A 27,352-nucleotide genomic window follows, 5' to 3' on the forward strand; every position below is an offset into this window, starting at 1 on the left:
ACAGGTGCTCTAGAGACAGGGACAGGTGCTCTAGTAACAGGGACCGAGACCGGGACAGGCGCTCTAGTAACAGGGACAGAGACAGGAACAGGCGCTGTCGTACCAGGGACTGTGACAGAGATGGCGACTGGGCCGAAGGAAGCGACAATGATTGGTATAGGGACAAGTCCAACGAAAGCTCTGCTGACCTCAACACATACTCAAAGGACCCTATATATCCTTTTTCTCACCCTCCTAATGCATCTATGATGGCAACTGTTTCCACCACCCAGTTCTCTCTGTATACCAGCAGACCCTATGCCAATACCTTCCCTCCAGGTTGGGGTTATCCCCCTGGTATTAGGCCCCCTGGTACCATGCCCCCTGGTATTAGGCCCCCTGGTACCATGCCCCCTGGTACCATGCCCCCTGGTACCATGCCCCCTGGTATTAGGCCCCCTGGTATTATGCCCTGTAGTATTATGCCCCCTAGTATTATGCCCCCTGGTATTATGCCCAGTAGTATTATGCCCCCTGGTATTATGCCCCCTGGTATTATGCCCCTGGTATTATGCCCCCTGGTATTATGCCCCTGGTATTATGCCCCCTGGTATTATGCCCCCTGGTATTATGCCCCCTAGTATTATGCCCCCTTTTACCATGCCCCCTGGTACCAAGCCTCCCTTCCTATACCCTCCCCCTGGGTATCCACCCTACCTCAGCGCCCCACCACATTACTCTAATAGCACAGCAGCCTCAAGCCAGACATACGCATACACACAGGCTGCTAGAAATCTCCAGCTCTCATCTACTCAGCCTGCCAGTAACCACCAGTTAGCATATATCCCACTCCCATACAACCAGCCCTCTGGCACCCTCCAGCAGCTAAACACCAAGTCCACTGGCAACCTGCTCCAGCTCATGAACCTCCAACTCCCAAACAGCAAGCCTGCTAGCACCCGCCAGCTTACTTACATTCAGCCAGCTAGCAACCCCCAGGTCAAATCTATTCAGCCTGGTGGGACCCAGCAGCTTACCTACATTCAGCCCACTAGCAACCCCCAGGTCACATCTACCAAGCCCGCTAGCACCCGCCAGCTTACATACATCCAGCCTGCTAGCAATCCCCAGGTCACATCTACCCAGCCCGATAACGAACTCAAGTTCACAAGCACGGCTGTACTGACGCCAGCACTGAAAGTGTTGACCCCAGGCCCCATCTCCTTGAACAAGGTTCAACAACTGAAGGAGCTGTCACCCCCCCGCTGTCTGCATTACGTTAAGACGGTGGTGCCCAATGGCAGCAAACGCTGCATGAGACGGTCAAGAGTCACGAGAAACAGGCAGGCGCTTGAAGAAAGGTATAATAAATACAAGAAAGAGGTTCTGAGAAAGAGGAGAATATATCGAGATCTCCAAGGGAAGAGAGATGGACTGATTGCAAGAGCTGCAGCGAAAGTGGCCGCTCGGTTGGCTGCAAAGTATCCCAGGGCCCTCTCTGAAGCGGAGGCAGAGAGCGATGTTGAAGGGGAGAAAAAAACAATGCCTGAAGAAGTGATTAAGGGGAAACTAAAGAAGAAGGTTTGTAATTACTTCTGGAAGTACATTATTACCATTGGTACGATAGACCGTGGCTTACTTCTATGCTGTTCTCACTTTGTCATTGTTCCTTGTGCCTTTTTACGAATGATATTATTCACCATTCAGTCATTTTTATTGACATCCGAGTGTGTACCCGTTCTCAGCTTGAAGAGTTCAACCTGAAGATGAAGCGGAAATCGACGCAACAAACACCAACATAAACTCAAAGGCAGTTTGTTGTAAGTAAAAGCAGTAGAAATACTCTATTTATTTCATCAAAGAATCCATATTCTGGCGTGTTTACTAGACTTTGGTGAAATTTGTAAAGTTGAATTGTTTCTTAACGTAACGACCCTGGAATATTTGATTTGGGTCAGTTATGCAGTGATTCTCTTATCAAATCAAGAAAGCATGACTGTTTTTCTGTAATAGCGAGTCATTTGTCTCAACTCTTCCTCTTTTCTGCAGATCTTCACTTGGCATCATGAGCTCATCTCCCACTAGAATAGAACCTGCTGCTGACCCATCCAGACCCTATGGACATTAGTTGGCTTACATTGTTACCTATCATCCATTTATTGATTTGTAATGATGCTAACAAAATGATTTGTTATCTTTGAGCCACATCCTTTAAGGCAACATATTGAAGAATCTTTTTCAGTGTATATTCAGATTGAATTTATATGTAGTAGCATGGGTACGGTCAGGGGCTTTTCTTGAAAATGTGATCTGATGTGCAAAAATTATTATCTATATAGGCTTTTAGCTTTAATTAGGGCCTGGAGATTTTCCTAGGCTGGTTATTTGGTCAGGAAAACTCTTAACCCATTTCTGTGGATCCTCTTTCACGGTGTATATATACAAATAAAGAGTTATTTTATTTATTTATTTTTCTTAAAAAGTAACTTCAAAATGGAAGTCATGCTGATGATCTTCTAAACTATGCTCCACACTCCGGCCTGTTGGTGGCAGTATTGGAATTTGAATCATAACAAGGTGGGAAAAAAATCTTCAGAAGCAGGTACAGCAGAAAAATAAAATAGTCTTTGTCCTTGGCTAGCTAGATCTTTGCTTTTGTACTAGGTAATATATGCATTTTTATGCAATTGCATGGAACTTGTTTGACGCCTCAAAATCTAAAATGACATGGCGAACATAATGAGATGGTACCCTCTTTAAGGCCTAAGACGAGCGCGGGTGAGGTTGCAGACGAGGTAAACAATTTTATAGCTACTAGCTACTGCTTGCACTTTATTTCTAAGAATATGTTAATGTGTTTGGTTAATGTGTTTGGATAAACAGTTATTGGGCTATATGCTTTTGTCACGCTCACAGCATGTTCTGAAAATGGCATAGCTACAAGCTAACGTTAGCTACCTAGCTTAGTAGAAGAGGTTCCGCTTCAGATTCATGCAGCTTTAGTATTCTGATCATAGTTAGCATTTATGGCTAGCATTTGAAGCCAGCAATCGCGTTCCTCACACGCTAGGAACGAATTTCCTTAAGTTATAATGAGAAAGTGCCAGTCGGTCCCAAAACACAAGTTTAATGGAGACTTGTAGGAGGACTGCGTATGACGTCGCCCACTGTATGCGATTTCGTTAGCCCGATTGCATCCAGACTGAGAAGTCCGCATTGTATTCCAGACCACGTCCTGAAGTGGTCAGCAAGATCTGAACACAATCAGCACAAAGCCACTTCTGTGCGTCTAGACCAGTCTTCTCTGTGATATCTTTATATTCTGATAGCCAGGGGCGCAACTTTGGTTTTAGAAGTGAGGGGGGACATAACCTGGAGGGGGGACCTCCCTCAATTTTTTGGGACATCAAACAAATTTCCTGCATTTGTACACAATCTAATATGACCCTTTTGGCATAATTTTGTGCTGTAAATAATAATATATGTTTCCAAATGCTTCTTTATGAGTGTGGATGCTACAATAATTATGGATAAACCTGAATGAATTGTGAATAATGATGAGTGAGAAAGTTATAGAGGCACACATCATACCCCTCCCAAAAAAATTACTAGCCTCCCATGTTATTGTAATGGTGAGAGATTAGCATGTCTTGGGGGTATGATATTTGTGTGTCTAACTTTCTCTCTCATAATTATTCATGATTCATTTAGAATGATCTGTAATCATGGTAGCATACACATTAATGTAGAAGCTTTTAGAAACTAATTATATTCTTATTTACAATAAAAGTGACTCCAAATAGACATAATACATCATTTACCATTAATTTCTATTGGGCACAAAATAATCTGAAATGCAACCAAAACATTACATTTACATTTAAGTCATTTAGCAGACGCTCTTATCCAGAGCGACTTACAAATTGGTGCATTCACCTTATGACATCCAGTGGAACAGCCACTTTACAATAGTGCATCTAAATCTTTTAAGGGGGGTAGAAGGAATACTTTATCCTATCCTAGGTATTCCTTAAAGAGGTGGGGTTTCAGGTGTCTCCGGAAGGTGGTGATTGACTCCGCTGTCCTGGCGTCGTGAGGGAGTTTGTTCCACCATTGGGGGGCCAGAGCAGCGAACAGTTTTGACTGGGCTGAGCGGGAATTGTACTTCCTCAGTGGTAGGGAGGCGAGCAGGCCAGAGGTGGATGAACGCAGTGCCCTTGTTTGGGTGTAGGGCCTGATCAGAGCCTGGAGGTACTGAGGTGCCGTTCCCCTCACAGCTCCGTAGGCAAGCACCATGGTCTTGTAGCGGATGCGAGCTTCAACTGGAAGCCAGTGGAGAGAGCGGAGGAGCGGGGTGACGTGAGAGAACTTGGGAAGGTTGAACACCAGACGGGCTGCGGCGTTCTGGATGAGTTGTAGGGGTTTAATGGCACAGGCAGGGAGCCCAGCCAACAGTGAGTTGCAGTAATCCAGACGGGAGATGACAAGTGCCTGGATTAGGACCTGCGCCGCTTCCTGTGTGAGGCAGGGTCGTACTCTGCGGATGTTGTAGAGCATGAACCTACAGGAACGGGCCACCCCCTTGATGTTAGTTGAGAACGACAGGGTGTTGTCCAGGATCACGCCAAGGTTCTTAGCGCTCTGGGAGGAGGACACAATGGAGTTGTCAACCGTGATGGCGAGATCATGGAACGGGCAGTCCTTCCCCGGGAGGAAGAGCAGCTCCGTCTTGCCGAGGTTCAGCTTGAGGTGGTGATCCGTCATCCACACTGATATGTCTGCCAGACATGCAGAGATGCGATTCGCCACCTGGTCATCAGAAGGGGGAAAGGAGAAGATTAATTGTGTGTCGTCTGCATAGCAATGATAGGAGAGACCATGTGAGGTTATGACAGAGCCAAGTGACTTGGTGTATAGCGAGAATAGGAGAGGGCCTAGAACAGAGCCCTGGGGGACACCAGTGGTGAGAGCGCGTGGTGAGGAGACAGATTCTCGCCACGCCACCTGGTAGGAGCGACCTGTGAGGTAGGACACAATCCAAGCGTGGGCCGCGCCGGAGATGCCCAACTCGGAGAGGGTGGAGAGGAGGATCTGATGGTTCACAGTATCGAAGGCAGCCGATAGGTCTAGAAGGATGAGAGCAGAGGAGAGAGAGTTAGCTTTAGCAGTGCGGAGCGCCTCCGTGATACAGAGAAGAGCAGTCTCAGTTGAATGACTAGTCTTGAAACCTGACTGATTTGGATCAAGAAGGTCATTCTGAGAGAGATAGCGGGAGAGCTGGCCAAGGACGGCACATTCAAGAGTTTTGGAGAGAAAAGAAAGAAGGGATACTGGTCTGTAGTTGTTGACATCGGAGGGATCGAGTGTAGGTTTTTTCAGAAGGGGTGCAACTCTCGCTCGCTTGAAGACGGAAGGGACGTAGCCAGCGGTCAGGGATGAGTTGATGAGCGAGGTGAGGTAAGGGAGAAGGTCTCCGGAAATGGTCTGGAGAAGAGAGGAGGGGATAGGGTCAAGCGGGCAGGTTGTTGGGCGGCCGGCCGTCACAAGACGCGAGATTTCATCTGGAGAGAGAGGGGAGAAAGAGGTCAGAGCACAGGGTAGGGCAGTGTGAGCAGAACCAGCGGTGTCGTTTTTGTCTTAGCAAACGAGGATCGGATGTCGTCGACCTTCTTTTCAAAATGGTTGACGAAGTCATCTGAAGAGAGGGAGGAGGGGGGGGAGGAGGATTCAGGAGGGAGGAGAAGGTGGCAAAGAGCTTCCTAGGGTTAGAGGCAGATGCTTGGAATTTAGAGTGGTAGAAAGTGGCTTTAGCAGCAGAGACAGAGGAGGAAAATGTAGAGAGGAGGGAGTGAAAGGATGCCAGGTCCGCAGGGAGGCGAGTTTTCCTCCATTTCCGCTCGGCTGCCCGGAGCCCTGTTCAAACAAACAAACAGCAAATGTATCCAACAAATTTGTAGACTCGCAACCTTGATGTTGTCATTGCATGCTATGAATGTGGGGACCAAATACTTCACTTTTTACTACTTTAATATACAAGTGAATTTTGTCCTAATACTTCGGTCCCCTAAAATGGGGGACTATGTACAAAAAGTGCTGTCATTTCTAAACAGTCCACCCGATATGGATGAAAATAAACTCAAATTAATGCTGACAGTCTGCACTTCATAGTCATTGTTTGATTTAAATTCCAAACTTTGAGGATAGAGCCAAAATAAGATAAAATGCTTCACTGTCCCAATAATTACTGAGGGCACTGTAATTCATATCATAGGCCTAATAGTACTGTAGAGCTCTTTTCACTTGCACACAATATAGCTGGATCGCCCCGTCTTGTCCCTAGGGGTCCAACGCCCTGCAGTGCCCCAACCCATCACACCCCACTGAGCTTTAGGATCTTAGTGAAAAATATATTATTGTTTTCAGGTGTGTTAGGCCAAGGTCAGAAAGACAACCAACAATACGGCTGACCCCTGGGCCAGGACTGAGCAGCCCATCAGCTAGGGATTGCCTAAATAGGTATCTCCCCTGACGTGGTCATGTTTTCATGCATACAGTATTCCATATAAGGCATCCAGACCTTATGAAAGTTGCACACTATACCGTTAATCTTTAAATTTCTGCCATCCTTTGTGATATTGTCGGAGGATAACCAACCTTACAATTAATAGCAATGCATTTCTTAGCCACTATAAATGCTCGGTTACATAGTTTCTTCTGATATCAGTCTCCAGTATCAACATTTCCAAGCAAACAAAAACAGGGAGAAAGGAGAATCTGTAGATATGCTGAGATAAAATAATATACTCTTTGCCAGAATTCAGCCAACCTTCACAAGAGCATAACATATAAGTTCACCTTACCGCACCACAGACTGGTCTTCCCTGGTTTCTTGATCCTGTTGAGACCCCTGTCACAATCTGATCCTGCTCAAATGAGGCATTACAAATATTACCTTTGTGTACACTTATACATTATTATCCAAGAATAGAACCAATGGTTCAATAATTGAAATTACCATTATTCCCATAACATATAAGTTCACCTTACCGCACCACAGACTGGTCAAATCAAATCAAATCAAATTTTATTTGTCACATACACATGGTTAGCAGATGTTAATGCGAGTGTAGCGAAATGCTTGTGCTTCTAGTTCCGACAATGCAGTGATAACCAACAAGTAATCTAACTAACAATTCCAAAACTACTGTCTTATACACAGTGTAAGGGGATAAGGAACATGTACATAAGGATATATGAATGAGTGATGGTACAGAGCAGCATACAGTAGATGGTATCGAGTACAGTATATACATATGAGATGAGTGTGTAGACAAAGTAAACAAAGTGGCATAGTTAAAGTGGCTAGTGATACATGTGTTACATAAGGATGCAGTCGATGTTGTAGAGTACAGTATATACATATGCATATGAGATGAATAATGTAGGGTAAGTAACATTATATAAGGTAGCATTGTTTAAAGTGGCTAGTGATATATTTACATCATTTCCATCAATTCCCATTATTAAAATGGCTGGAGTTGGGTCCGTGTCAATGACAGTGTGTTGGCAGCAGCCACTCAATGTTAGTGGTGGCTATTTAACAGTCTGATGGCCTTGAGATAGAAGCTGTTTTTGAGTCTCTCGGTCCCAGCTTTGATGCACCTGTACTGACCTCGCCTTCTGGATGATAGCGGGGTGAACAGGCAGTGGTTCGGGTGGTTGATGTCCTTGATGATCTTTATGGCCTTCCTGTAACAACGGGTGGTGTAGGTGTCCTGGAGGGCAGGTAGTTTGCCCCCGGTGATGCGTTGTGCAGTCCTCACTACCCTCTGGAGAGCCTTACGGTTGAGGGCGGAGCAGTTGCCGTACCAGGCGGTGATACAGCCCGCCAGGATGCTCTCGATTGTGCATCTGTAGAAGTTTGTGAGTGCTTTTGGTGACAAGCCGAATTTCTTCAGCCTCCTGAGGTTGAATAGGCGCTGCTGCGCCTTCTTCACGACGCTGTCAGTGTGAGTGGACCAATTCAGTTTGTCTGTGATGTGTATGCCGAGGAACTTAAAACTAGCTACCCTCTCCACTACTGTTCCATCGATGTGGATAGGGGGTGTTCCCTCTGCTGTTTCCTGAAGTCCACAATCATCTCCTTAGTTTTGTTGACGTTGAGTGTGAGGTTATTTTCCTGACACCACACTCCAAGGGCCCTCACCTCCTCCCTGTAGGCCGTCTCGTCGTTGTTGGTAATCAAGCCTACCACTGTTGTGTCGTCCGCAAACTTGATGATTGAGTTGGAGGCGTGCGTGGCCACGCAGTCGTGGGTGAACAGGGAGTACAGGAGAGGGCTCAGAACGCACCCTTGTGGGGCCCCCGTGTTGAGGATCAGCGGGGAGGAGATGTTGTTGCCTACCCTCACCACCTGGGGGCGGCCCGTCAGGAAGTCCAGTACCCAGTTGCACAGGGCGGGGTCGAGACCCAGGGTCTCGAGCTTGATGACGAGCTTGGAGGGTTCTATGGTGTTGAATGCCGAGCTGTAGTCGATGAACAGCATTCTCACATAGGTATTCCTCTTGTCCAGGTGGGTTAGGGCAGTGTGCAGTGTGGTTGAGATTGCATCGTCTGTGGACCTATTTGGGCGGTAAGCAAATTGGAGTGGGTCTAGGGTGTCAGGTAGGGTGGAGGTGATATGGTCCTTGACTAGTCTCTCAAAGCACTTCATGATGACGGAAGTGAGTGCTACGGGCGGTAGTCGTTTAGCTCAGTTACCTTAGCTTTCTTGGGAACAGGAACAATGGTGGCCCTCTTGAAGCATGTGGGAACAGCAGACTGGTATAGGGATTGATTGAATATGTCCGTAAACACACCGGCCAGCTGGTCTGCGCATGCTCGGAGGGCGCGGCTGGGGATGCCGTCTGGGCCTGCAGCCTTGCGAGGGTTAACACGTTTAAATGTCTTACTCACCTCGGCTGCAGTGAAGGAGAGACTGCATGTTTCCGTTGCAGGCCGTGTCAGTGGCACTGTATTGTCCTCAAAGCGGGCAAAAAAGTTATTTAGTCTGCCTGGGAGCAAGACATCCTGGTCCGTGACTGGGCTGGATTTCATCTTGTAGTCCGTGATTGACTGTAGACCCTGCCACATGCCTCTTGTGTCTGAGCCATTGAATTGAGATTCCACTTTGTCTCTGTACTGACGCTTAGCTTGTTTGATAGCCTTACGGAGGGAATAGCTGCACTGTTTGTATTCAGTCATGTTGCCAGACACCTTGCCCTGATTAAAAGCAGTGGTTCGCGCTTTCAGTTTCACGCGAATGCTGCCATCAATCCACGGTTTCTGGTTAGGGAATGTTTTTATCGTTGCTATGGGAACGACATATTCGACGCACGTTCTAATGAACTCGCACACCGAATCAGCGTATTCGTCAATATTCCCATCTGACGCAATACGAAACATGTCCCAGTCCACGTGATGGAAGCAGTCTTGGAGTGTAGAGTCAGCTTGTTCTGACCAGCGTTGGACAGACCTCAGCGTGGGAGCCTCTTGTTTTAATTTCTGTCTGTAGGCAGGGATCAGCAAAATGGAGTCGTGGTCAGCTTTTCCGAAAGGGGGCGGGGCAGGGCCTTATATGCGTCGCGGAAGTTAGAGTAACAATGATCCAAGGTTTTACCACCCCTGGTTGCGCAATCGATATGCTGATAAAATTTAGGGAGTCTTGTTTTCAGATTGGCTTTGTTAAAATCCCCAGCTACAATGAATGCAGCCTCCGGATAAATGTTTTCCAGTTTGCAAAGAGTTAAATAAAGTTCGTTCAGAGCCATCGATGTGTCTGCTTGGGGGGGATATATACGGCTGTGATTATAATCGAAGAGAATTCTCTTGGAAGATAATGCGGTCTACATTTGATTGTGAGGAATTCTAAATCAGGTGAACAGAAGGATTTGAGTTCCTGTATGTTTTCTTCATCACACCATGTCCCGTTAGTCATGAGGCATACGCCCCCTCCACTCTTCTTACCAGAGAGATGTTTGTTTCTGTCGGCGCGATGCGTGGAGAAACCCGTTGGCTGCACCGCCCTGGATAGCGTCTTCCCAGTAAGCCATGTCTCCGTAAAGCAGAGAACGTTGCAGTCTCTGATGTCCCTCTGGAATGCCACCCTTGCTCGGATTTCATCAACCTTGTTGTCGAGAGACTGGACATTGGCAAGAAGAATACTGGGAAGTGGTGCGCGATGTGCCCTTTTCCGGAGTCTGACCAGAACACCGCCGCGTTTCCCTCTTTTTCGGAGTCGTTTCCTTGGGTCGCTGCATGTGATCCATTCCGTTGTCCTGTTTGTAAGGCAGAACACAGGATCCGCGTCGCGGAAAACATATTCTTGGTCGTACTGATGGTGAGTTGACGCTGATCTTATATTCAGTAGTTCTTCTCGACTGTATGTAATGAAACCTAAGATGACCTGGGGTACTAATGTAAGAAATAACACGTAAAAAAACAAAAAACTGCATAGTTTCCTAGGAACGCGAAGCGAGGCGGCCATCTCAGTCGGCGCCCTGGTTTCTTGATCCTGTTGAGACCCCTGTCACAATCTGATCCTGCTCAAATGAGGCATTACAAATATTACCTTTGTGTACACTTATACATTATTATCCAAGAATAGAACCAATGGTTCAATAATTGAAATTACCATTATTCCCAGATCCTAGACTGTAGCTTTAAACTTCTGTCATGTAGTTACGCCAGATCAATAACGTTACATTGCTATACGGACTCTAATAAACTCATATTGCACTGTCAAAACATATGTCTAAATGTTGGTCTTCAATTGTTTGGCTGCTTGTTTCATCTAGTGTGATTGAGGCAAACATAATAGCTGAAGTTAGTGAGCTAGCATCAGACAACTTTTGGCTAGCTCTAATGGTACATCAACTGGCAAAAACTATTCAAGTTAATTTACTTCTGTTGAAACAGGACAAAACAAAGGCTACAAAACATTTCCATACACACAACAACACATACTGCTACCTGACAGATACTGAGATGGCTATAGCTGAACTGGCTGTGGTAACTACTAGCTAGCCACTGTAGCTAGTTAATTCACTTTAGACAGAAATTCAGTTGAGAGGGGATGAAACATTAGCTAATGCTAAGTCAGTTAGCTACACTACTAGCTCAGCACTGGGAATAAATTATTTTTTCCCGTTAATAAGTCAAATAGCAGTTACCTTGCATCAGTCAAATAAAGAGTAGACCGTTTCTGCTCTGCTTGCTTTTACAACTCAAAGAAAAAGCACAACACACAGCTCCTGCCTCTGTTCATGTCTCCCGTGACGGTCCTATAAGCCAGCCTTTCAGAAGCCTGTCCACACGCTCTGTGGTGTCGGCATGGTTCTAAATCCAGCCGGCTGATACCACCAAAGAGCCTACCCGACCTCTCTTGAGGCATCTGCATGGTCCTAAAGCATACTGATACTGTGTTTTGTATCACAGCAATAACAAAATTGGGGGGAGCAATGACAAAAATGCAATGTTCAGATCTAGCCTGGTATGGCAATAGCACTGCCCTCGATCGCATGGCGCCAAAGAGGGTGGCGCGGACAGTCCAGTACATCACTGAGGCCAAGCTCCCTGCCATCCAGGACATCTACACTATATGGTTTGTCGAGATTGGTGCGGAAGGACTTGACTGGCCTGCACAGAGCCCTGACCTCAACCCCATCGAACACATTTGGTATGAATTGGAACGTCGACTACGAACCAGGCCTAATCGCCCAACATCAGTGCACGACCTCACTAATGCTCTTGTGGCTGAATGGAAGTCCCCGCAGAAATGTTCCAACGTCTAGTGGAAAGATGTTTTCTATCTATTCCCGGGCATTATCAGCTCATTGTTATGGATGTATCCAAATGAACGTCAATAGAAAACAGCTACTTTGCTGTTATTCTGCCTGCAGAGGTAGTGACTGTGTTAGCCGCAAGAAAGTGATAGGAATGTTGCCAGAGAGCATGGCAACAGAACATAAAGAACAAACGACTGGGTCGTGTCCAAAAGATGACAAAGCATGAATTTGTTTATATAAATGAAAATATCAACTTTTTTTCTACCTGTAAATGTGTGCTTAATATTGTTTCTTTGGCAACTGTGGTATAAGCTGGATAAACTGCTGTTATTCTGGCTGCAGAGGTAATGAATGACTGTGTAGCTGTAGCAAGTTGGCTGGCTAGCTAGCAGCAAGCATGGGGTAAGAACAGAACATTAAGAACGAACGAGTGGGTCGCGTCTGTAAATATCAAACTAATCAAACGACTGGGTCGCATCTCTAGCAAACCAAAAGATGAGAAAGTATGAATTTGCTTATGAAAATATCAGCGAAAGATATGTATTTGTACCGGTAAATGTGTGCTTTCATATTGGTTTTTTGGCAACTGTGGTATAAGCTGGATAAACGCCTCCGTTCTGTACATTACCTTGGAAAAAGGGACCACCTCGTCCCGCTGCATCGTCCGTTATTTCCAAGGTAATTTACAGAACATCGGCGTTTATCCCTTACATGTACCACGGCTAGGACAACGCATTTATTTTTACTCTCCTAACTACCACTGAGGAAGTACAGTTCCCGCTCAGCCCAGTCAAAACTGTTCGCTGCTCTGGCCCCCCAATGGTGGAACAAACTCCCTCACGACGCCAGGACAGCGGAGTCAATCACCACCTTCCGGAGACACCTGAAACCCCACCTCTTTAAGGAATACCAAGGATAGGATAAGTAATCCCTCTCACCCCCCCCTTTAAGATTGATGCACTATTGTAAAGTGACTGTTCCCCTGGATGTCATAAGGTGAATGCACCAATTTGTAAGTCGCTCTGGATAAGAGAGTCTGCTAAATGACATAAATGTAAATGTACATTGTTAAACAGTTTATAATAGCAATAAGGCAGGCACCTCTGGGGTTTGTTGTATATGGCCAATATACCACGTCTAAGGGCTGTATCCAGGCAGTCCGCATTGCATCGTGCATATAACAGCCCTTAGCCGCGGTACTGTGCATTTGGAAAGTATTCAGAACTCTTGACTTTTTCCACATTTTGTTACATTACAGCCTTACATGCTGACCATACCTTCTCACGTGTGCGAGCTTTGCAAAATAAATGTACACATACATGTTATTCAATCATTGCACCCACACTGCTCGCGCGATTCAGCGAGCGTCTGCGTGGCCAGGCACTAAAATAGAAATAGGTTCTATTTGTGACGCTCAATGCGTTGCAAAGTCCGGCCTCGCCCATCTCCTCATTGGTTTTTAGGAGCATATACCCACATGAGTGATTGAAAGATGAACTGACATCCACACTCCAGTCGGTTATAGTAATGCACTGTAAAGTTGGTTGCCAACCACCATATAAAGTCCAAAGAAGTAAAAAAGAAGCTTGAGGAAGGAGGAGAGATGACGAGAAAGGAGTTCAGTTTACCGTTTTATCTGTGGATTAATTGTCGGAGTAGAGGACCTTGTGCATTTAAGGTAAAATAACAACCCAATGTTTACATCCCAGGACAAATGAGCTAGCAACAGCAAGCTTTGATATTTCAACCTGCGTATCCTGATCGTGTCTGGTGTGGGGTACAAAATCAACATGTGCCTGATGGCGCATGTAGGCGCACGCGTGTGTCCGGTTTGGTCAGCATGTTATTCTAAAATTGTTCAATCAAATTTCATCATCAATCTACACACAATACCCAATAATGACAAAGCAAAAACAGGTTATCAATTTTTCCAAAAAATAAATCAAATAAAAACATACCTTATTTACACAAGTATTCACACCCTTTGCTATGGGACTCAAAATCGAGCTCAGGTGCATCCTTTTTCCATTGATCATCCTTGAGATGTTTCTGCAACTTGATTGGAGTCCACTTGTGGTAAATTCAATTGATTGGACATGATTGTGGAAGGCACACATCTGTCTTTGTAAGGTCCCACAGACCGTGCATGTCAGAGCAAAAACCATGAAAAAGTCATGATGTTGATGGAATTTTCCGTAGAGCTCCAAGACAGGATTGAATCAAGGCACAGATCTGGGGAAGGGTGCCAGAAAATATCACCACCAAGGCCCTTCTCCCCCTATTGCTCAGTTTGGCCGGGTGGCCAGCTCTAGGAAGAGTCTTGGTGCTTCCAAACTTCTTTGAGAATGATGGAGGCTACTGTGTTCTATTCCTTCTGCCTCGTGGCTTGGTTTTTGCTCTGACATACACTGTCACTGTGGGACCTTATACAGACAGGTGTGTGCCTCTTCAAATCATGTTGAATCAATTCAATTAACCACAGGTTGTGTCCATTCTAGTTGTAGAAACACCTCAAAGATGATCAATGGAAACAGGATACACCTGAGCTCAATGTCAATGATTTATTTATATATATTTGATAAATTTGCAAAAAAATTCTAAAAACCGGTTTTCACTTTGGAATATTGTGTGTAGATTGATGATTTTTTATCTAATCAATTTTAGAATAAGCCTGTAATGTAACAAAATGTGGAAAAAGTCAAGGGGTCTGAATACTTTCCAAATGCACTGTACGTATAAAGCTATGATGATACAATTTTATAAATGCCAAAAGATAATTTGGTCGTTCGACATGGTGGGATCTTTTTATGTCAGTAAATGTATTTCGCAAGAAATGGCGGTGGAAACGCTATTGATCTAATAACCATCATATTAAACTTGGAGTCACACGATGATACTGTGTGTGGTCCTGCCACTATGACTTGGGAAACCATGCAGTTTACTAGACTACAGCTGAGTTATGAAGAACTTCACAGTGTGATGAAAGTGAATGGTAGTTCTGAGCAATTAGTGCTTTTTGAGGTAGGTTTCGGATTGATTAGTAAAAAATAACCGTTTTCGATTTAAGTTTTGATGATTCTAAAAATAAATTCACTGCATTATGTGGGTTGAATGCTCTAACATAGAATAAAACAACTAATTAATCGTAGTGACCGCCAATTACTGGTTATCAGTTATTAACCAACATTTATTCATATTACTTTAATAAAATATTTCAGTTGTGTATATTACATTTGTTTTATTTAACATTTAACATTTAAGTCATTTAGCAGACGCTCTTATCCAGAGCGACTTACAAATTGGTGCATTCACCTTATGACATCCAGTAGAACAGTCACTTTACAATAGTGCATCTAAATCTTAAGGGGGGGGGGGGGTGAGAAGGATTACTTATCCTATCCTAGGTATTCCTTAAAGAGGTGGGTTTATTATTTATTTATTTATTATTTCATTCCAAGTCATCTCATCTCTATAGAGCTGCTGCCTTTGCCGTCTGACAAAATCACTATTTTGTAGTTCAAAGTAAATAAGGCATGACCGCTGAATACCAACTATCAATCATTTAGCTCATGTATTTTCAGTTAGAGATACGGTGCAAAGCAATAGCTGCTCTATATCCCCTTGCGATGGTGCATTCTTCTGCCTCTTCTGTAAAAGAAACACACACCGGACAAGTAGATGCACAATGAATTGTGGTCATTGTAGTTAATTGCCATGTTTTATGCGATAAACTATGATGAATATTGGCCCTGTTGGAAACTAAAACTCCCTACCACATCGCACAGTTGAGCTCACAGAACAAAACGGAATAAAATGGAATTCAAATAATTTAACAAACATTGGTCAATTAGTTGTTGTTTAAAAAATAAAATATTGTAGTTTAAAAACTGAAAACAACAGACATTTAATTGCTCAGCACTAGTGCATGGTGATATTGATGCTCCTTTCCGATAAATATTGAAGATCTTATTAATTAAAAAATATATATATATATATATTTAACTTTTATTTAACCAGGTAGGCTAGTTGAGAACAAGTTCTCATTTACAACTGCAACCGTGCCAAGATAAAGCAAAGCAGTTCGACACATATAACACAGAGTTACACATGGAATAAACAAACATACGGTAGAAACAAGTCTATATACAGTGAGTGCAAATGAGGTAAGATAAGGTAGGGCAATAAAAAGACCATGGTGGCGAGGTAATTACAATATAGCAATTAAACACTGGAGTGATAGATGTGCAGAAGATGAATGTGCAAGTAGAGATACTGGGGTGCAAAAGAGCAAGATTAATAAATAAATACAGTATGGTGATAGGTAGTTGGATGGGCTATTTACAGATGGGCTATGACAGCTGATGCTTAAAGTTGGGGAGGGAGATATGAGCCTCTAGCTTCAGTGATTTCTGCAGTTCGTTCCAGTCATTGGCAGCAGAGAACTGGAAGGAAAGGCGGCCAAAGCAGGAATTGGCTTTGGGGGTGACCAGTGAAATATACCTGCTGGAGCGCGTGCTACGAATGGGTGCTGCTATGGTGACCAGTGAGTTGAGATAAGGCAGGGCTTTACCTAGTAAAGATTTGTAGATAACCTGGAGCCAATGGGTTTGGCGACGAGTATTTTATTTTTACCTTTATTTAACTAGGCAAGTCAGTTAAGAACAAATTCTTATTTTCAATGACGGCCTAGGAACAGTGGGTTAACTGCCTGTCCAGGGGCAGAACGACAGATTTGTACCTTGTCAGCTCGGGGGTTTGAACTTGCAACCTTCCGGTTACTAGTCCAACGCTCTAACCACTAGGCTACCCACATATTCTAAGTCAGAACGTCCAGAGTAGTGGTGCTGGACGGGCGGGCAGGTGCGGGCAGTGATCAGTTGTAGAGCATGCATTTAGTTTTACTTGCATTTAAGAGCAGTTGGAGGCCACGGAAGGAGAGTTGTATGGCAATGAAGCTCGTCTGGAGGTTTGTTAACACAGTGTCCAAAGAAGGGCCAGAACTATACAGAATTGTGTCATCTGCGTAGAGATGGATCAGAGAATCACAGGCAGCAAGAGCGACATCATTGATGTATACAGAGAAGAGTCAGCCCAAGAATTGAACCCTGTGGCACCCCCATAGAGACTGCCAGAGGTCTGGACAACAGGCCCTCCGATTTGACACACTGAACTCTATCAGAGAAGTAGTTGGTGAACCAGGCGAGGCAGTCATTTGAGAAACCAAGGCTGTTGAGTCTGCGGTGATTGACAGAGTCGAAAGCCTTGGCCAGGTCGATGAATACGGCTGCACAGTATTGTCTCTTATCGATGGCAGTTATAGTGGAGAAGGTGTGGTGGGATTCAAAATGGTCGGTGATCTGTTTGTTAACTTTGCTTTCGAAGACCTTAGAAAGGCAGGATAGGATAGATATAGGTCTGTAGCAGTTTGGGTCTAGAGTGTCACCCCCTTTGAAGAGGGGTATGACCGCGGCAATCTCAGATGATACGAAAGAGAGGCTGAACAAGTGACATGATGATCGATGCTTGACTGCCATTTGACAAATAAAAAATATTCTTGTTCTTATCCATAATAATATCATCATGTAGACTAGTTTACCAGCACAACCTACCTGCACTGTATCTGCGAGCTGTTAGCTGGAGCACGTGTGCCAATACTAGCGTAAGCACATTTGCTATTTTACACAACTGTTTTTGTGCCAAAACTATCTGTAGAGTTGAAAATGCGTTAGAATTCAGTTCATGAAAACTTAGCGAAAAGGTACTTTTTGTGCACACACTGATTTCTATCACACCACTGGTGGAAAACACCACTGGTTGTAAAATGCGCCTATTTTCTTTATTCAGATTCTAGAATATTCGCATAAATCTGTCTCCAAATGGATGGAAACCTAGCTAGTGACTGCCATTATTGAAGTTGTTTGTGTTGATGTCAAAATTAGGGTTGTACTAAACAGTCATCAGCGATTGGATAATTTCTAACCAGAGTATCAACGGCAATAACGAATTTTAAAAACCCAACTGATCGGTTTCTGGGACCAATCGGAACGGTTAGAATGAGATTGCATTCTAGAAATTGTCGGGGAGGTACTCCGATCCAGACGCTTGTCACTAGTTACCACAACCACAAAGTCATAAACCCTGCCTATTTCTGAAATGTCTTTAAACCAAACCCTAACCACACTGATAATCTCATGCCTAACCTTCAATTAAGACCAAACAGCTTGTTTTTGTTTTCTTGAATCTTTACAATATAGCCAATTTTGACTTTGTGGCTGTGGTAACTAGTGACAACCAATCCAGACTCATTGCAGATAAATGCATTCACATCCTTGGGCATAGCATTTGGCCGGAGCAAGGAGTTTGGGTAGCCAGGCAACAACATTTAGCTTACATTAAGCTCACCAATGTTTTCTTACATTTTTATTTTATGCTGCAGTGAACCTGAAGAGTCATCCCAGCTCAGACACGCTGGAAGATAACATGCCAAATGGAACCAGAGAGTTACAGTCTGGTGCTTCCTCTGCTATGAGCTACATTATGGATCCCTCTGCCAGAGACTGGAGCAAAGGCTCATTGAGGGGTAGCAGTGGTCCCTTCTCCCCAGACACAGATGGGGATGTTGATGGAGACCCTGTGCAGCCCAGTGTGGACCTGGAACTCGCTCGTAAGAAGAAGGAGCTGGAGCTCATAGAGGAGAAGATAGCTCGCAAGAAAGCTGTTCTTGCGACACGACAGCTTAAACACGGAGTTAAGGACATGCCTAAAAAACAGACTGCATCCACAACAGTGAAGGGCATCGCTAAACAGACCAAGATAAACAATACAATATTCAAAACATACAACCAGGTCACCGACAAGTCGTCACGCATATGCCTACCTCTTAAACGGAGGGTGCTAGACATTCTACGTAAGTTCAGAAGAACACCGGTAAGGCACCTACGGCGTAAGGTATGTACCTATTAGTTCTGTATTTATTAATCAGGGTTGGGGTCAATTCTGAATTTAGTTGCTAATTGGTCTTTCATTTCCATAAAATGTTGGGATTTGAATTGAATGGGCCACACACCACAGGAAGCAGAATTGAATTTTAATTAAAGGGATAGTTTTGGTCAAATTCCCCTTACTTTGAGTTGTCTGTAGAATTGAATTCAATGAAATTCAAATAGATAATTTATTCCATACATCGTTATGTTCATGTTGACATCATGTATGGTGACTAATACTGTTTGACATGTTGTAGCCCTACAAGCTCGCCGTCATGTATACAGTTAATAACGTGTAAGTACATTTATTTAACGTTCCGTCTTGTGGCATTCGGTCTTCGGGCGTTTCAAGTTAAGCCACACTGAAATGACTACCTGTTTTAGCAGCACGTGTCTGACGTTGAAGATATATCCATAGTTGGAAGACCGTTCTTATTAAATCGGCATCCCTCACATTACCTGTGCAGAAGAAAGTATTCAAATCAAACATGTACACTACCATTCAAAAGTTTCGGGTCTCTTAGAAATGTCCTTGTTTTTGAAAGAAAAGTACATTTTTTAAAATCCATTTAAAATAACATCAAATTGATCAGGAATACAGTGTAGACATTGTTAATGTTGTAAATGACTATTGTAGCTGGAAACAGCTGATTTTTAATGGAATATCTACATAGGCGTACTGAGGCCCATTATCAGCAACCATCACTACTGTGTTCCAATGGCACGTTGTGTTAGCTAATCCAAGTTTATAATTTTTGAAGGCTCATTGATCATTAGAAAACCCGTTTGAAAACCCAGCGCAAACTGGCTCTATGCAGAATAGAAAGAGGAGTTTATTGGCAGTTTCTTGCCATTTATTGGCAGTTTCTTGCTATTCTTGGAATAGCCTTCATTTCTCAGAACAAGAATATACTGACGAGTTTCAGAAAAAAAGTTTTGTTTCTGGCATTTTGAGGCTGTAATCGAACCCAAAAATACTGATGCTCCAGATACTCAACTTGTCTAAAGCAGGCCAGTTTTACTGCTTCTTTAATCAGAACACCAGTTTTCAGCTGAGCTAACATAATTGCAAAAGGGTTTTCTAATGGTCCCATAGCCTTTTAAAATTATAAACTTGAATTAGCTAACACAACGTGCCATTGGAACACAGGAGTGATGGTTGCTGATGAATTGGCCTCTGTACGCCTATGTCAATATTCCATTAAAAATCTGTCATTTCCAGCTACAATAGTCATTTACAATATTCACAATGTCTACACTGTATTTCTGATCAAGTTGATGTTATTTTAATGGGCAAAAGGGACATTTCAAAGTGACCCCAAACTTTTGAGCTGTAGTGTATGTTAATGTTTACACGAACAGACTCTACTCTGTTCTACTTCCTGCCTGTTGTAGCATGGCACCCTTGTTGTGAGGATGATTAGCTAGGACAAACAGGTGTGAAACACAGACAGGTGTGCACGCAAAGCAATAACACAACATGGAATCCATGTTTGAGTTTGATTTGGAAGGGAAGCATCTATCAATTGAACTGAATTATTTCCCAATCAGAACCGTCTACGACCACGGAAATATCCTTCAACATGGGAAAAGTGTCACCAAACGGGCACAGTCTAGGGTTGGGAAATAAGACGCAAGGTGGGTAAGGGCTATACTGCTAAACCCCTGGGCTAAATGTTTTTTAAACATTTAATTCCTAAAACATGTTATAATTACAGTGGTCTGGAGATATTTATAGATTATTTTGTAGGTTGTCTCCCTTATACACTGAGCAAAAAATATAAACAGAACATGTAAGGTGTTGGTCCCATGTTTCATGCGATGAAATAAAAGATCCCAGAAATGTTCTATATGCACAAAAAATCGTATTTCTCTATAATGTTGTACACACATTTGTTTACATCCCTGTTAGTGAGCATTTCCCCTTTGCCAAGATAATCCATCTACCTGACATGTGTGGCATATCAAGAAGCTGATTAAACAGCATGATCATTACACAGGTGCACCTTGTACTGGGAGCAATAAAAGGCCACTCTAAAATGTGGAGTTTTGTCACACAATGCAATGCCACAGATGTCTCATGTTTTGAGGGAGTGTGCAATTGGCATTCTGAATGCAGGAATGTCCACTAGAGCTGTTGCCAGAGAATTTAAATTTAATTTCTCTACCACATTTGAGAGAATTTGGCAGTATGTCCAACTGGCCTCACAACCACAGACAACGTGTATGGCGTTGTGTGGGCTAGCAGTTTGCTGATGTCAACGTTGTGAACAGAGTGCTCCATGGCGGCGGTGGGGTTATGGTATGGGCAGGCATAAGCTACGGACAATGAACCCAATTGCATTTTATTGATGACAATTTGAATGCACAGAGATACCGTGACGAGATCCTGAGGTCCATTGTCATGCCATTCATCCACCGCCATCACCTCTTGCTTCAGCATGAAAATGCATGGCCCATGTCGCAAGGATCTGTACACAATTCCTGGAAGCTGAAAATGTCCTAGTTTTTCCATGGCCTGCATACTCACCAGAAATATCACCCAGTGAGCATGTTTGGGATGCTCTGGATCAACTTGTAAGACAGCGTGTTCCATTTCCCGCCAATATCCAGGAACTTCGCACAGCCATTGTTGACAAGTGGGACAACATTTCACAGGCCACAATCAACACCCTGATCAACTCTATGCAAAAGAGATGTGTTGAACTGCATGAAGCAAATGGTGGTCACACCAGATACTGACTGGTTTTCTGATTTATGCCTCTACCCTTTTTTAAAGGGATCTGTGATCTGTATTCCCAGTCATGTGAAATTCATAGATAAGGGTATAATGAATTTATTTAAATTGACTGATTTCCTTATATGAACTGTTACTCTGTAAAATCTTTTAAATTGTTGCATGTTGTTTATATTTTTGTTCAGTATAATTCACAATTCACTTTACGTGTTATTAAATGTAATTATAGAAAAACATACATTTCTCAGAATTCATTAGATCAAACACTCCATGACAAAAATACAAATAAAATACCGGTTGACATTGAGTTATAATCAAACTAGCATTTTAAAATGGTATCTGTTTTCTTTAGCTAGAGGTGGCAAATAATTTTGGCGAAGTATTTGTCAATGATTGACATATATTCATGTCTCAGTTGAATTTCTTTGATTTGAATTCAATTCTACTTCCTTTATTTCAAATTCTGCTTCCTGTGGGGTGTGACCAATTCAAATTTCAATGAATGTCTTGAATATAAGTTTTATCCCGAATTAACCCTGTTATGAATAGATATTTCCTGATAGATCAAAAAGAAGTTGATGCTTAATAGTAAATAATTACAAAAAAGCATTTGTGCAAAACACTTCCAGAATTAATCAAGGCGTGTAGTGGAAAAAAGTAAAACGCCTTTATTGTTTACAGCTTATGCGTAGCAAGATTTGTTTTTTTAAACGAACATTCAGGATGACTACCAGATCTTTCTTGGTGTTTGGATTCTGATGTTTCTACTACATGGACTTAATAGTTAATGTAAGAACCAGGTTTTTCTACTGCTAAGAGGTAAATAAAAACTGACCTTGGAACACAATCCAGGGGCAACTTCCTTACACATACTAAAATGGTCTTTTTAGTATGTGGTCCTTTGTAGATCAGTAGGTAGAGCGTGGCGCTTGTAACACCAGGGTACGAGGTTCGATTCCTGGGACCACGCATATGTAAAATGTAGGCACGCATGACTGTAAATCGCTTTTGGATTAAACGTCCGCTAAATGGCATATGTTATATTAAAATATTCTCTCTCTTCCTCCGGGATACCCCTGCCAAGACGAAGAAACAAAACAAGATGCGAGCATTGGAGCTGATGATTAGCGCTCCCCTAGAAAATGAAGAGGCCCATCCTCTGAGACTGAGAGTGAAGGGTTTAATGAACCAACGACGCTCTCCCAACAATGAGGTATGTAGCCATCGCAAAAGTATCATAAGAAGCAGGTCAAGAGAACCATGGACCCCGATTAATACAATCGATTTCTGCGATCTACCTACTTGTGCGCATCATAATCTATTTTTGTGTTCTTATAGGACTTACAGTGCTGTCTAGAATGTCATGGCTATATTAGTGTCCGTCAACCACCTGCGTGGAAATGTTGTTATCCTTTCAGATGCATCAATTGCTACCTATCATGGTAACAGTCGTTGAGATGGACTTGTAGCATAGCTAGTCAGATAACAGCCAATCATTGCTGAATGAGTAATTATGAGTAAAATGCAGTTGACAGAATGCAACCAAATACAGTGCCCTCTGTAATTATTGGGACAGTGAAGCATTTTATCTTACTTTGTGTCTGTCAACTCCACAGGTTTGGATTTAAAAACAAACAATTAATGGTAAATCATGTATTGTGTCATTTTGGAGTCACTTTTATTGTAAACAAGAATAGAATAAGTTTCTAAACACTTCTCCATTAATGTGGATCCTACCATCATTACAGATAATCCTGAATGAATCGTGAATAATTCCTGAGTGAAAAAGTTAGATACACAAATATCATACCCACAAGACTAACCTCCCGTTATTGTAATGGTGAGAGGTTAGCATGTCTTGGGGGTATGATATATTTGTGCGTCTGTAACTTTCTCACTCATCATTATTCACGATTCATTCAGGATTATCCGTAATCATGGTAGGAGCCACATTAATGCAGAAGTATTTAGAAACATTTTCTATTCTTATTTTCAATAAGTGACTCCAAAATTACATTATTTACCATTCATTTCTATTGGGCACAAAATAATCTGAAACAACCAAAACAAACAACAGATGAATATAGCAAGCCCATGATAACACGAAGGTAGTGTGAAATGCACACATAAACAATACGTAAATGAAGTTTGATGGGCCGTCTTGATGATGCAAGCAGATCATACACTTTTTGTTTGTTTATAGCTGAAGTGGATAGATATTCATTGATATTTCCTCATGTTTCCTGTTAGGTGGTTCCTGATGATAAACAGCATAATCCAACCATTCAGAGGCCAGTTCACTCACTCAGGACACAGGAGAAAGACATAGCAGCCACAGGCTTCCAGCGCTTCCTCAATGTCCTCAATGAAGGTGTGGACCTCAACAAGCTCTCAAAGATCGTCAACGACGAAAATGAGCTACTCATTGTGGGCGAGGAGCTACCACAAGTTTGGCCGTCTCTGCTCGAGGGTCATGTTGACTCCAGCAGTAGATCCAAGTCTCCTCCAGTTGAGGAGAAGAAGGTGAGGCTTGAGGATGAGCAGCGGTACGAGCAGATGCAGACCCTGCTGGAGATCGTTGGGCTGGACTTGGGGGTTGAGGAGTTGGGTCGGCTGACAGACAGGACCAATGATAGGCTGTATGGGAAGATGGGAGACTTGAAAAGGAAGGAGTTCGAGAATGAGAAGGGTGAAGAGAAAAAGGAGAGCGAGCCTTCATTTAAACATCTCAGTACTTCCTCATTACCATCAGACAGCGCCAGCCCCCTTCTAAACCAGCACTCAAACATGACCGTTGAATACAGCAGCTCTAGTAACAGGGTATGTGACATAGAGAGACACAGGGACAGATCTGAGAGGGACTGGCACCGACACTCTGGTACCAGAGACAAGGACAGAGAGAGGGAGGAGGATATAGTGAGAGAAATGGAGAGATCTGAGAGAGCTGGGCACAGAGAGGACAGAGCCAGAGAAGGGGACAGTCCTACGAGAGAGAGATCCAGGCAAAGATGCTCTAGTACCAGAGACAAGGACAGAGTCAGAGAAAGGGACAGATCTGAGAGAAACCGAAAGGGAGACGGGCACAGACACTCTAGTACCAGAGAGAGAGACAATGACATACCGGTAGTCAGAGAAACAAACAGATCAGAAAGGAACAGAGATCAATACGGGGCCAGAGACCCAGAGAAGGACTGGGACGGAGGCCAAGAGAGAGACCGGGACAGATCTAGGAGAGACGGGGGCAGATACAGATCTGAGAGAGACGGGGACAGAGACCCAGAGAAAGGTAGGGACGGAGGCCGAGAGAAAGACCGGGACAGAGTGAGAGATCGGGACAAATACAGATCTGAGAGAGACAGAAACCGAGCGATAGACAAGGATATAGAAAGGTGGCTGCAAAGGACCAATGACGGAGACAAACGTTCTAGGACCAGTGACTGGGACAGCGAGAGCGACTGGAACAGCCACTGTAGTACTAGAGACTGGGACAGAGAGAGATCTGAGAGGGATAGGTATGGGGATGAGTCCAGGGAAAGCTTCATTGAGCTCTACTCATACTCCAAGGACCCTATATTCCCTGCTTCTCATCCTCATGCATTTATGATGGCAAACTACTCCCCCACCCAGTACTCTCAGTATATGACGTACCACAGCAGCCCCTACACCATGGCCTTCCCTCCAGGGTGGGGTTATCCCGGTGGCACCATGCCCCCTGGCACCATGCCCCCTGGCACCATGCCCCCTGGTATTATGCCCCCTGGTATTATGCCCCCTGGTATTGTGCCGCCTGGTAACATGCCGCCTGGTACCATGCTTCCTGGTGCCATGCTGCCTATTAACAAGCCCCGCCTACCTAACCCCCCTGGGTATCCACCCAACACCAACTTCCCCCCTTATTACTCTAATGGCACCACAGCCTTAAACCAGACATACACCAAGCCTGCTAGCAACCTCCAGCTCTCATCTACCCAGCCTGCTAGCAACCTCCAGCTCTCATCTACCCAGCCTGCTAGCAACCTCCAGCTCTCATCTACCAAGCCTGCTAGCAACCTCCAGCTCTCATCTACCCAGCCTGCTAGCAACCTCCAGCTTTCATCTACCCAGCCTGCTAGCAACCTCCAGCTCTCATCTACCCAACCTACTAGCAACCTACAGCTCACATCTACCCAGCCTGCTACTAGCAACCTCCAGCTCACATCTACCCAGCCTGCTACTAGCAACCTCCAGCTCACATCTACCCAGCCTGCTACTAGCAACCTCCAGCTCACATCTACCCAGCCTGCCGGCACTGCAGCAGTCTTGCCCCTCCTACGTAACCCCCCCATTTGTCACAAGAAACTAGCTCCCTGGTTTAAAGAAAATAGCAAAGCCCTGAAGCGAGTTTCCCGACAAATGGAACGGAAATGGCGCTCCACCAATTTGGAAGTCTTCCGACTAGCTTGGAACGACAGTAAAGCGCAATATCGAAAAGCCCTCAAGGCCGCTCGTTTAGCCTACTTTTCCAAACAGATTGAGGAGAATAAAAACAATCCAAAATGTATTTTTGATACTGTTGACAAGCTAACTAAAGAGCAGCATTCTCCAAGTGAGGATGGCCTTCACTTCACCTAAGCAGTTACATCCTGCCTGGTTGGCCCTGTCTGGGGGTATCTTCGGACTGGGCCACATTGTCTAAGCACTGGGTTCTGTCTAAGCCCTTTGTGACATTTACTGATGAAAAAGGGCTTTATAAATAAATTAATTTGATTGGTTGGTCTTAACTCAGAGATACAAATCAAATCAAATTTATTTATATAGCCCTTCGTACATCAGCTGATATCTCAAAGTGCTGTACAGAAACCCAGCCTAAAACCCCAAACAGCAAACAATGCAGGTGTAAAAGCACGGTGGCTAGGAAAAAATACACCCAGCCCTCTAGCAACTGCAAGGAAAAGAGACAGAAGCATGCAGAAGCCGTAGCGAAAGTGAAAAGAGAAACATGGAAGAGACAGAAATATGCAGAAGATGTAGTGAAAGTATCCTGTCAGATGGTGACAAAGAAGTCCCCCTCTGAACCAGGGTGAATGACGAAAGCAAAGGGGGTAAACAATGTATTCTTCACAGGTATTTTCATGCAGAGTTATCACAATCATCAAAGGAAGCGTATGTGTAAGAGGAAACGGCTTTTGAAGAGGCGGAATGAGGCTCACCAGCACAAAATAAAGTGATTGCTTGCAGAAGCAGCAGGGAAAGTGACTCCTCGGGTGGCTGTAAAGGATTTCCCTTTTGGAGAGGAGCCCAAGATCCAGAAGGAGTAACAATGATCGATGGGGAGAAACTACATGCTGACACTGTAGAAGAAGTGGTCCCTAAGAAGCTAGATTTGTAATGACACTAGCAAAGGATTTGTTATAGTTTAACCTCATCCTTCAAAGTTTCATGTTGAAGCTATTTTCAGTGTAATGTTTTGTATTGTATGTGGTATGGGTAGGGCCAGTGGTCTTTCTTTACTATTATATCTGCTCAGCAAACGCATTTTCTCTCCCGTTATAAACCAAATCATAAGGGCGTGGAGTTCACTTGATCTGGTCATGTGGTTAGGAAAGACCCCTGGCCCTGGGCATAGTACATGTGTGTCAATGCAATGAAAAGACCATTGATGACATGCTTGCAAGTTCTCATGCCTGATAGCAAGAAAACTGCCCGTGTTTCATTCCCCCACTTCAGTCTATAGATCATCTTTTACTTTGTATATATTTAATTGAATAAAAGATTGTCTAATATTGTAAGTGTGGAGTATGTCAAAGTAATGTAACCAAGGCATTAAGCTTCACATTTCTTTTCAGTCA

General features: G+C 43.7%; 1 protein-coding gene across 4 annotated transcripts; it reads left to right on the plus strand.

The window, feature by feature from the left end:
- The first annotated feature begins 489 nt into the window (after nt 1–489).
- LOC124003003 lies at nt 490–27,292 on the plus strand. Of its 4 annotated transcripts, XM_046310900.1 has the most exons (7): nt 490–1,560; nt 1,725–1,799; nt 2,029–2,581; nt 18,241–18,752; nt 22,609–22,737; nt 23,775–25,756; nt 25,793–27,292. In XM_046310900.1, exons 3-7 carry the CDS (start codon nt 2,503–2,505, stop codon nt 26,133–26,135), a joined length of 3,045 nt encoding a protein of 1,014 aa, XP_046166856.1. In that variant the 5' UTR covers nt 490–1,560; nt 1,725–1,799; nt 2,029–2,502; the 3' UTR covers nt 26,136–27,292. The 4 variants fall into 4 exon arrangements, with proteins under 4 accessions (XP_046166856.1, XP_046166855.1, XP_046166857.1 ...); XM_046310899.1 differs by having other exon boundaries at nt 495–1,560; nt 23,775–27,292; XM_046310901.1 differs by having other exon boundaries at nt 507–1,560; nt 2,029–2,774; nt 23,775–27,292.
- The last annotated feature ends 60 nt before the right edge of the window (nt 27,293–27,352 follow it).

Source organism: Oncorhynchus gorbuscha, linkage group LG18 (assembly GCF_021184085.1).
Source record: "Oncorhynchus gorbuscha isolate QuinsamMale2020 ecotype Even-year linkage group LG18, OgorEven_v1.0, whole genome shotgun sequence".
Taxonomy (NCBI): Eukaryota; Metazoa; Chordata; class Actinopteri; order Salmoniformes; family Salmonidae; genus Oncorhynchus; species Oncorhynchus gorbuscha.

Coding starts and splice junctions, on each gene's coding strand:
- LOC124003003 (XM_046310899.1), top strand. CDS start 2,503: ATGCTCCACACTCCGGCCTGTTGGTGGCAGTATTGGAATTTGAATCAT. Junction 18,753..22,608: donor TAAGGCACCTACGGCGTAAG/GTATGTACCTAT, acceptor ACCCCTGCCAAG/ACGAAGAAACAAAACAAGAT. Junction 22,738..23,774: donor GACGCTCTCCCAACAATGAG/GTATGTAGCCAT, acceptor GTTTCCTGTTAG/GTGGTTCCTGATGATAAACA.